The sequence below is a fragment of the Lissotriton vulgaris genome, chromosome 11, assembly GCF_964263255.1.
Source record: "Lissotriton vulgaris chromosome 11, aLisVul1.2, whole genome shotgun sequence".
In the NCBI taxonomy this organism is placed as follows: domain Eukaryota; kingdom Metazoa; phylum Chordata; class Amphibia; order Caudata; family Salamandridae; genus Lissotriton; species Lissotriton vulgaris.
This window is the reverse complement of record NC_141699.1, coordinates 778,394,756-778,405,870: the sequence shown is the minus strand read 5'-3', so window position 1 is coordinate 778,405,870 and position 11,115 is coordinate 778,394,756. Positions and strand designations below refer to the sequence as shown.

General features: G+C 44.4%; 1 protein-coding gene across 1 annotated transcript in view; it reads right to left on the bottom strand.

The window, feature by feature from the left end:
• Positions 1 to 708: 708 nt before the first annotated feature.
• Positions 709 to 11,115, bottom strand: part of LOC147683491 (putative serine protease K12H4.7) — a 599,324-nt gene continuing 588,917 nt past the window's right edge. The window contains exon 9 of the mRNA XM_086943904.1: positions 709 to 2,907. Within this exon, the coding sequence (XP_086800030.1) occupies positions 2,798 to 2,907 (110 nt within the window). The 3' untranslated portion in view covers positions 709 to 2,797. The remainder of the gene's footprint in view (positions 2,908 to 11,115) is intronic.

The window sequence follows — 11,115 nt, the reverse complement described above, 5'->3', positions numbered from 1 at the left end:
CCTCCACAACAATCGGGCAAGCCCGTGGTGGACCGGGGTAGGGGCTGAAGGAGTGAAGGTGCGGGGCGCAATGACCAGAAATCAGAAGGCAGGTATGAGCAACAAACAATCCTCAGCAAGTAGATTAAAAAGTAATTTGTAAACGAGACAGTATGAGGCAAGTGAGACATGTAGCAGCTAGCGCGAAGACCTTAGTGCTGCGCGCGTCCGTAACAATAGACAACAACCATAGTTCTCCTTTTGGTGAAGGTTGTTTTACCCAATGGCATTAATTTCTTTCATTGTGGTGTGTATTTTTTTTGTTACTCTCTGCTAACCACCTTTTAGTGGCCTTACTGCACTTTTGGGCGAGGGTACAAATAAAACTTGACAGATAGCAAACTGCATGTAGGCCCTATAAGACCCTCAGGAATATAAAACAAGTGTGGACCGTACCTAGGACACTCTACCATCCCATATGTCCCAAACAATGAAAAAACCTTAAAGAATGGGTAGTGCTTAATGCATTTTACTTTTCTGGTAAAAAAAAAACAGCTGTGTAAAAAAACCCCCAAAAAAAACACTTTTCCACTAGAAAACTGATACATGAAATACATGTCAATCGGGAGTGCTGTGTGAGCCATCGATTATTTCGCAGCTCTGCTAATGAAATGTTCTTATAACGAACATGTTTCCAATCTGAAAAAAATGACTAAAGAAACAAATGCATACTTTGCAAATAGACATTTATTCTTTTAAGAAATTTTTATTCACATACAAAAATCAATCTTCTGAAAAATGTAGTACAACAAAAAGTTGTGGTTCCATTTGTACAGAAAGCAATCGTGCAGTACACACATAATGTCCCATATGCAACTTAGCTTTATGAGTCCCTTATCAAACTTTGCCAGCCTTATAAGCATATAACGGTTTCAGGTCTTACATTCAAAGCTTTGCACACAAGTCCAACCGGGTGTTTTTTTCCCATTAAACTGTAAACAGAAGTGGATTGTGGCTGAACTACTTCCGCCAGCCATGGATAGAAAAGAGACAATCAACAGTTCACAAAACTAAGAGAACTGTGTGAAAACAACCAAATGTACCAGTTTCTCTGGTTTACCTGTAGAGTGAACTTGTGAGTTTTTAAGTGTCAAATTCATTCTGCAGGAGGATTAAGAAAAAAATAGAATTTCACCCGCTGCTTGATTTTTTTCCCTGCCCCAGCGTACACAAATATGGAACGTACCGCAATACATTTATCAACCATGGCCCCCATCTACAGGGAACTAGGAAATAATAGAAAAATGCTGACATCCGAAATGCTGCAATTTTTATACTTTAACCAAAAGAATAAGATTAATTTGATATTCTTAAAAATAATGAAAATGAAATTACTAACGTTGATTTTTTTTTGCTAGTGACGTCGTACTTACTGGCTCGAGTTTCCAGAACAGTTCTATTGGTTCATATAAAGATACCAACTGACATCAATAGACATTAATCTCCCGGCATCTGGTATCAGATGGAAATGCCTCATTAACAATTCATTTCATTCCCAAAAGCCCATATCCCGGCTAAAGAATCTAGTCAAAATGGTTGACAAGCAATTTGACATGGAATTTAAAAAATGCTAGAGAGAGTTCCACAAACCGGTTACGCACACTCTACCTATGCTTGAACAATTTGGGAACATTTCTGTAGTAATGCAACAAGGAGCAGAGAGTACCGAAGTGAATGCCAAGCATTAATGTAAGGTCGTCAGAAATGGTGTTAAACATGTATATCCTAGCCTGTATTCGAGGAGTGGTGAGGAGAATGCTTTAGAAATTAACATACCCCAAAAGTCTCCAGCCTATTGGTGAAAACGAAACACATCTTAATGTCTTTCATTTTGGAATAAAGTTTTACTGATGCTTCCAGCTTGGTCACTGTGTCTGGTACGCAATAGGTTTTCACACGGCTCCACTGCAAAACCATAGTTTGTGTTTTCCATTCCCCACCAAGGTTAAAGCTAGTTTGACATTTTTCCCTGATGTCACATTGCTAGGGTCCCAAAGTTCACCATAATCTAACTGGGAGGCCTTTACTTCGGAGACCTTATAGTCACAGAATTTCATGCTTCTGTGGTATTACAGTGAAAAGACCTACAGGAGTGACATCACACTGAGAACCCCATACTTTAGTGACATCACAGTGATAGCCCAGTTCCCCCAGTGACGTCACAAGCCTTCCTCCTACCTCAGTGACATTACAATGATAGAGCGAGGTGCTTCAGTGAATCCTATGGAAAAGTAACATTACGAATCCCATGTGAGAGAGATCAAGGTGAGACTTTGATAGTGAAGAGACATCATAATGCAAGGACCATTCTTCAGTGACGGGCACAGTGAGAGCATCCTCTAGTTGAATGGTCTCACTGAGCGAGTCCCATATTCAGTGACATCACAGAGAGGGAGAATCCTGCAAGGAAACCTTCACTGTCTGGGAGACAGCAAAGTAGTGAACAATAAGACAATAAAAAAAAAAACCTAACCGGGCAACCACACAGACCTTTAACAAATTTCATCGGTGAGAAAAGCTGCACTGAAAAATAAAAGGCGGGAAACTTTGTGAAAAGCCGTGCCAGGCTCCTGCCACCGCTCAAGTAGCTTGCAATGGATTATACATTGTGCTCCATAACCCTGCCATGATTTCAGAAGGTGGTCGACATTGTTTGTGAAGAGCGCGTGTCTAGTTGACTTCAGCGCTCAATTCTCTACTCTTGCACAAGAGACAGCGGATCATCCTTGAACTCGCTCTTTGGGGCTTTCCAATTGGCTTATAACTCGAGCATGGTCCAAAGCAGGAAGTAGATGTACTCTCGAGCATTCCTGACCGACACTGGGTCTTCATCACTCTCGGGATACATGTCAGCACAATGAGCGCCATCTGCAGCATTGAGAAAAAAGATATTACAATTATGGTACCTTTCATTCAACATTTTAGTCATCACCCTATACTAATAGTATTGCATGCATCATCATCACAATTGTGGTTTATTTCCACATTCACTTTTTTCTCCTTCAGTGGGGAATCAAGTTAATCTCATGTGTCAAGTATCATTTGAGAAGCTGTGACAAACTCCATGACTGGCCCATGCTTACTCATGGCTGATTCAGTGCTCCGATTAACCCTCCACCCGCCGACCAGATAAGAGGCTTCCTCTGGAATGCCTATATAATATACCAATTCTTTATTAGCATGACTTAAAACAAATGCATTGCTAAACCAGCGAGGGGCATGGCCCCTACTGTGTTACTGAACCTCTCTCTCTTTATAACCCATTTCAATGTATTCACTAAAAGTCATTGGTTTTACAAGTATCTTCTTTATTTTCAGCATTTCTATCGCACATACAAAACCCAGAAGGACGCCAGCACACTTTACTAGAAACAGAAGTTTTGGCAAATTCAAAATTAACATCTAAACAAAATCGGGGCATGGGAAGGGGTGAGATTTGCTTAGTATATAGAAAGAGGGGCACCCAGGAAAACAGAAAGAAGGGGACCTCTTCGCTGCCTAATGTCACGGAGACACGAACCACATATGCAGCAAAGCAGGGTAGGACCCTTGATGAAAGTGTGACTACAGGGCACCTTCTTTCTCCCACGAAACAAAAAGTCCAACACTAGCAAGTTAGATACGGAAAGAAGAAAAGGACGAATATATTCATCTAAATTACAAAATAGCTTGATGAGCTGAATAAACTGGAGAGGCGAGCCGCATCCCGCTGACGATAGCCCCGGGCCCTTCTAGGCCCAAGGGATGGACTGAAACATGTTGGTAAAGGTTCATAGGACCATCATATCCTAAATACTCCACATAATTGTTAGTTTTAACATCCCCGACCACTCCACCAATAAAGGGATATCTTGGAGTAGTCGAGAGAATCTAATCTCTAATTACACCCTCCCTCCCCCAATCCTTCCCTTTTCTTGTAAGCGCTCTGTAGTATTCTGGGTTTAGTGTTTATGTTACTGCACTTCTCTGCTCCAAGCTACTCAGCCAGTGTGAGTGTTCCAGTTTAGAATGTGAGTGTGATTGACATGGATGGAATGCTTGTGTGACTGGTATGAGGTTGGCAGTTGGAGTATGGGCTGAGTAGCTAGGAGGCTGCTCCTGGTGGGGCTGCTTGTTCCAGCATAATACTTCCTGTAACTAATCTATGGCTAAATAAACCAACTTCTAATCTCAACCACTACTGCCTCGTCTACATCCTTACCAGTATGTATGGACTTACACACTACATTATTTTTGGCGACGAGGATGGGATACGAACCCACGCGTGCAAAGCACAATGGATTAGCAGTGTGATTGACATGGATGGAATGCTTGTGTGACTGGTATGAGGTTGGCAGTTGGAGTATGGGCTGAGTAGCTAGGAGGCTGCTCCTGGTGGGGCTGCTTGTTCCAGCATAATACTTCCTGTAACTAATCTATGGCTAAATAAACCAACTTCTAATCTCAACCACTACTGCCTCGTCTACATCCTTATCAGTATGTATGGACTTACACACATAGTTGACCCACCCTGACCTTTAAGAGCCAGGGTGAACCAGATGATGAAGCATGACTCTACTAGAGTGTGTGAGTGTTATTTAAAGAAAAGGAAGTCATTCCAATCCCACATTCAGAAACGCAGTGCTATGGTGAGGACCAGCATTGCCCAGCACACCACAAACAATATTCGAGAGGGTATACCTTTTTGTATGTATGAGGTCAATAGTATCGCAGACTGCCAGTCCAAGAAGATGAGTAGGCAAGTTTCACATCTACTGATGGGCATCATCACTGCTGGCCATTGCAGTTTCTGTATTCTGATCATTGCACTACTGACAATTGAGGAGTTAATACCTTGAATCGATAAACTGGTTCAATTCAGAGGCCACAAAACTGAGGATACAGACAATGGGATTTCATTGTAAAATGCAAGGAAGAACTTGGTGAGTTAAAAAAAGTATCAATAAAACAGGAGCTACAGGGGGAGAAAAAGGGCAGGCCGCCCCCCACTCAACGCACTATTAACCACAATAAGGCCTGACAAAATGGGACCACACCTAGTGCTATAATTCCAACACTGGAAGGGTTTCTTAAACTTTATGACTCCCTCTCATGCATTTTTACTCACAATAGTCCAAGTGTTATGGTGTGTCATAATGAATGATATCAACCTACCATCATAAACCCACCCAAAAATTGAAAAAAGTGTGGGAAAAGAGAAAAACCACCTCACGGTCGTAACACCAAGGGGGCAGCTGGCTGGTACTCACCAGCAAGCCCGCTTATCATCATAGGTTACTTTCTCTCCAAAGAAAACAAGTGTGTGTTCTAAAGTAAAGAAATCTCAAACCCAGGAAATCAGAAAGAAAGATAGAAAAACCTGAACATGAATAAACTATCTGTGCATACTATCATAGCAAGTGCCCATTGGACCCCTGTGAAAATATAGACAAATAAAGTGTGGCTCACTGGTTAGAGGCGGCAGACCCGAGAGCAGAGGACGGCCCGGGACCAGGGTTCGATTCCCGGCACGGCAGGTTTCTGGACCAGGGTCAGCGGACTCGATAATTCTCTCGCCTCGGTGCCCACTCTGATCAGCGATCACACTCGGCAACTCTGGGCATTAGCTTGCCTCATCTTCACTAACGGCCCCACCAGACCGCCGGGGATGCCTGGTCTCACCCTGGAGATACCCTTTAAGGGACCATCTCTCAGGGAAACCAGGAAGGGTTTCGCAGCGGTCGAAGCGCTTTGGGACCCTCCGGGTAAGTAGTGCGCTATATAAATGCCTATACATTTACATTTACATACCGTTAAAAATTGGTAAAGCTTACTAGCTCAAAGTAACTTTATTAAGTGCTGTAAGCCTTCCCATATTAAAAATGGTTCCAATCAAACCATAATCAATCTTCTTAAGTTAAAAAACTGAGCTGCGGTCATAACCTGGTCCTGAGCCTATTCTACATTAATGCCACTGCAAACAGATGCATTTGAGCACAACCACAAACAGGAACCAGTCTGAAAAAATGCTTCAGAAAAATGCCAGATTGCCCGGCAAAAGGGAACCCAGGGTTCTGCAAATCTTTGGACTCGAAATTACCTGACTATGCTTCTAGTAGCCTCCCAGTGTGCTGCAGCAAGCAACAACCTGATGGAAAGACAGCTTGAATTAATCTCAGCTACTGGTGACTACTCAGCTTGCATTCCAGTCCATCATTTATTGCTTAAATTGCCACACTAGATAGAGATCAGCCATATGCAAATTAGTCTTGGTCTTGCTCCAATCATTGGTCGAAGTGGGCGGGATCGGAAGGGCACGGCTTGCCCCTACTTCTTCATTTCAAAAATGTGTCCCAGGACGGCAGGAATGCTCCGAACATATAAATATTACAAGATTGCCCAGCCCTGTATGGTGCACATCGAGGAAGGCCGCTGCAGTTGCCAGGACTTCCACCCCCTTCCCCTCTGTATCTGTGGGCAGGGGCCTGCCCGGCAACACTATAGGAGCAGTGTTGCACTGGAGAAACAATCAATCCGCACGAAAAAACGGGAAAGGAAGAGGAATTTGTGTGTAATTCATGGCAGAGTAGACTGTGCCCAAACCTTGGCGCTTTTTTTTAAACGAACTGTGGAAAATGTTTAATGTCTGATCAGCTGTTTTCCTAAAATATGCTGGACCTGTGCCATTCTACCCAAGTAACCACAGATGCCCACTGGGGAAACAAAAAATGGTTCTCTGCCGGGGGGCTTAATTATGTACCAGCCCTTATAATACGAGCCCCGAAGCAGACTTAAGCTAGCTGTGACAGTATATAAATGCCGAGTCTTTTTGCCCACATTCTGAGATGTTTTACCCACCCTTCTACTTAAAGCTCTGAGTTGACATCAAGTCTCCTCTCGCATCTGGCATTAGGCGGTTTTGGTGATATTATGTAAACTGTCAGCTAGAGCAAACTTGTTGTATTCCATTTAACCCCCAAAAATCCAGGGGGGGGGGTATAGCCTGCCCACCCCCATCAGGTCTTTATTGCTCCATGGCTTTATTCACCATTCACTTGATGCAACAAAACTGAAATATTTTTACCACATGGGTGTTTTTTTTTTTTTTTAATATTTGTATTAGTTTTTCTTCTGTTTGGACAGTGAAACCATCTGGAACATAAACATGTATGTAGGCACATCATCTTATCACCATAAACATTTCCAATTAGTATACAGTCACCATGATTCCTTTGTATAACTTCAAAAAACAAACGCATCACAGTTATTCGTGGTTCTGTAGCCCTTCTCAGAATCCGGACTACTATCATCACAGTCTGATTGCGGTTCACAAACGTCCCCCTATAGCCGTTCCATGCCCCCCAAATTTACTGCCATTTTTTGGGGCAACATCTATTCTTAAACACCACCCTTTCCACTATCATGGCAGAGTCCATGTCTGCACACCATGCTGCTAGTGTGGGTTTTTCTAATCCACCCCATCTTTGCGCTATATTTCGTTTGGCTACAGTGTGACCCAGCTCTGTCCAGAACGTGTAAGGTCGTTAGGTTCCCATATGTTTAATAAGCAACGCCGGGGCTCAGGTAGTAACGAGACATGGATCTTAAGACTTGCGTCCAATAGTCTGCTCTTTTGGGACATTCCCATATGGTGTGATAAAAGGTCCCTTCTTCTCCGCAGCCTCTCAGACAATAGGGGTGATCTGCCCTTCCTATTTTATGTAGTGTGTGTCTGGTGTAGTAGGAGCGGTGCAGGATGCATAACTGTACTAATCAGAGACATGAGGGAATGCCCACCTCTTTTGGGGATGCCAGCGCCTCCTGCCAGTCAGAATCCTCAATCTCACCAATATCATGAGACCATTTCTCCGGCAGGGTCCCTGTCGGGTCAGGTAGATTATTCACCATTTTACGGTAGATTAGGGAGGTCGCTTTCCTTGGCATGTAATCAGTTAGCAATCTGTCCTCTAGAGGGGACGCCTCTGGGACTTCTGAGTCTGGTGGCAGTGTTGTCATTAGGGCATGTCGTATATATGTGTATCTAAACTTTTCAGAGGGGGCTAGGTCGTATTGTTGTCGTAAAATATCAAAGGAGAGCACTTCTCCTTTTTACCACATGTCTCCGATCGTTGATATCCCTATATCGAATCCTTTGCTGTGTCTGAGTTTCCCCAACCGTTTAATGTCCCATAGTGGTGTAAGCTGAGTCTGTATCCCTTGCCACCCTAGCTTTGTCTGGGCCGTTTGCCAGAGTTCCAGTGTATGTCTCAGTGGTCCAAACTTTGTTAGTGATACATTTTTTTCGTAGAGTGGAGCCAACATTCCCGTCGTGCCCAGCTGTTCTCTGTCTGCCTTCAGTGCCGGCTCTGATTGTGGGAGATGTATCCAGTGATTAATTACTTTAAGCTGTGCTGCCCAATAGTACAGTTGTATATCTGGGAGTTCTCACCACCATCATACCAACCACGCACCAGCTTAGCTTGTGCTATACGTGCAGGCTTGTTGCCCCACCGCAAATTAGAGACCTGCGTCGCAATGGCTTTGGACTCGGTAGGGTGTGTTTTCCAAAATGTATAAAAATTGAGGCAAGGCCATCATTTTAAAAAGCGCTGCCTTTGCTAGCAGGGTCAGTGGCAGTGTCTCCCAATGTCGTATATCTCGTTTGAAACGCTCTAGTGGTGGTTGTAGATTCATATTATAGAAGTCACCTGAATTGTCTATAATGTGAACCCCTAAGTATTTGAACGTGCCCTGTGCGGTCTGCAACGGGCAATTGGCTGGAAGGTTCGGTGGTGGGCCGTGAAGCACGTACATGGTGGATTTAGACCAATTGAGGGTATATCCGGATGCCCGCCCATAAACTGTACAGAAATCCAGGAGAGTGATTATGGAGCGCCTAGGGGAAGTGATGTATAGTAGGATATCGTCGACATATAGGGAGATTTTATCCTCCCAGTCATCATTCCATTTGAGGCAGTGTATCGTCGGTTCCCAACATACCCATGCTGCCAGAGGTTCTAGCACCAGAGCAAATATTAGCGGTGACAGCGGGTAGCCTTGTCGCGTGCCTTGCCTCTTGAGAGGGGGAAGTTATCAGAGATATGCCCATTCGCAGTAACATGTGCCATTGGTTTAGTGTAGAGTAATTGAACCCATACACAGAACTTTGGACCAAACCCTAGATGGCGTAGCACTGCAAAGAGAAACGGCCAGTGGACCATGTCGAATGCCATGTGCGCATCCAGTGAAAGTATCACTGCTGGTTCAAGCACGTAGTCCGCACGCCCCAGCACCCCATGCAATCTCCTCAAATTAAGTGCTGTATTCCTGCCGGGCATAAAGCCCGACTGGTCTTGGTGTATGAGCTTCGGCAGGTGTGGCGTGAGCCTGAGCGCTAGTAGTTTGGCAAGGATTTTGGCCTCAGCGTTTAGAAGGCAAATAGGTCGGTGTGAGGTACAATGATCCGCAGGTTTTAAAATGGCTACTATAGTGGCCGTGAGTTGGTCCAGTGGGAGTTCTCATGCATCTAAACTTTCAGTGAACATGTTCAGCAGGTGCGGTGTGAGTGAGTCAGTCACTTTTTTGTATAACTCGATTGGTATGCCATTCGGCCCCACTGCCTTGCCCAATTGTAACGCTCTAATTGCTGCTGTTACCTCATCTGTCGTAAGGTCCTGCTCTAGTATTTGTGCCTCTTCAAGGGACAGTTTGGGCATGGAGAGGTCCTTTATATAAGTCATCGCCTCTTCTTCTGATATTATCGAATCTGAGGAATATACTGCCTGGAAATGTTGTGCCAGTAAGTGAACTATTGTTTGTGGTTCTGTTGTGGGTTGCCCTCCCTCTGTGCTAATTTGCGCAATCCATCTGTCCTTTCACTCACGCTTATCGAGCCACGTCAGCAGCCTCCCCGCCTTGTCGCCAACATCATACAATTTGTGTTGTGTGTTTGTCAGGTTTTGTCTGGTCAGTTCTGTCAGGTGTTCCTTGTGGCGTCACTGAGCGAGATGCAGGTTATGGGCCGAGTCGGGAGTCGAGTCTCCATTGTGTTGGGTCTCCGCTGTAGTTAATGCCGATTCCAGAGTCTGGAGCTCCAGCTGCCTTTTTCGTTTATGTGTTACAATAGAAGCTATTGCCTGCCCCCTGAGAACTGTCTTGTATGCCTCCCATAAAGAGACGCAGGAGGTTACAGAATTTACATTATCCTGAAAATAGTGTTTTGTCGCCTTTTGAAGGTCCCTCCTAATTTTATGATTTTGGAAATAGCCAGGACGTATCAGATAAATCTGTCGTCTTTTCTGCTGGTGGTGTGTATAACTGAGTAGCAGTGGAGAGTGTCAGATATACCCCGTGGTTTGATGTCTATATTGCTTACACCTCTAAGGCTACCCAGGGAACATAAAAAATAATCCATTCTGTTGAGACTGTTATGGACACTGGAGTGATAGGAGTGGGATGGTAATTCCTCCAGACATCTATCAAACACATTGCTTCCAAAAAGCTCCCCTGACGGGTTACCCCTGATGCTTCTGCTCTCATAGGGGATCTGTCCAGTGTATCGTCTACGACTATGTTAAAGTCCCCACCAATAAGTACATCCCCTGCTGGTAGTCCGAGCAGGAAGGCACTCAAGTCCAGGAAAGTCACTGCGTGTAGCGCTGGGGGCATGTAGACTGAAACAATATTTAGAAGTCTTCCTTCCCATTGTGCGTGTATAGCTACGAACCTTCCTGCACCATCAGATTTGATTTCTTTTACTATTGGGGGGAACTGCTTTTTTATTGATATTCCGACCCTTCTAGAGCTTGATGTAAATTCAGTGTGGCCCACCGTTTTATAGCCCCATCTGTCCATTGCTTTACTGGATGTGCCGGTAAGATTTGTTTCCTGCAGTAATACCACTGCTGGGCCTCCCCTTTTCATGCATTGTAGAACCAAGCCCGCTTAATTTTATCGCTCAGCCCACGTACGTTCCATGGGAGCACGGAGAGGGACGGTAGTGTGGTGTTGGAATCTCCCCCTGAGTTATGCTGTGATCTGTCTCCCATTATGGCATTGAAAAGGTCTATGAATGGTAGTGACTTGCCCCATATTTGA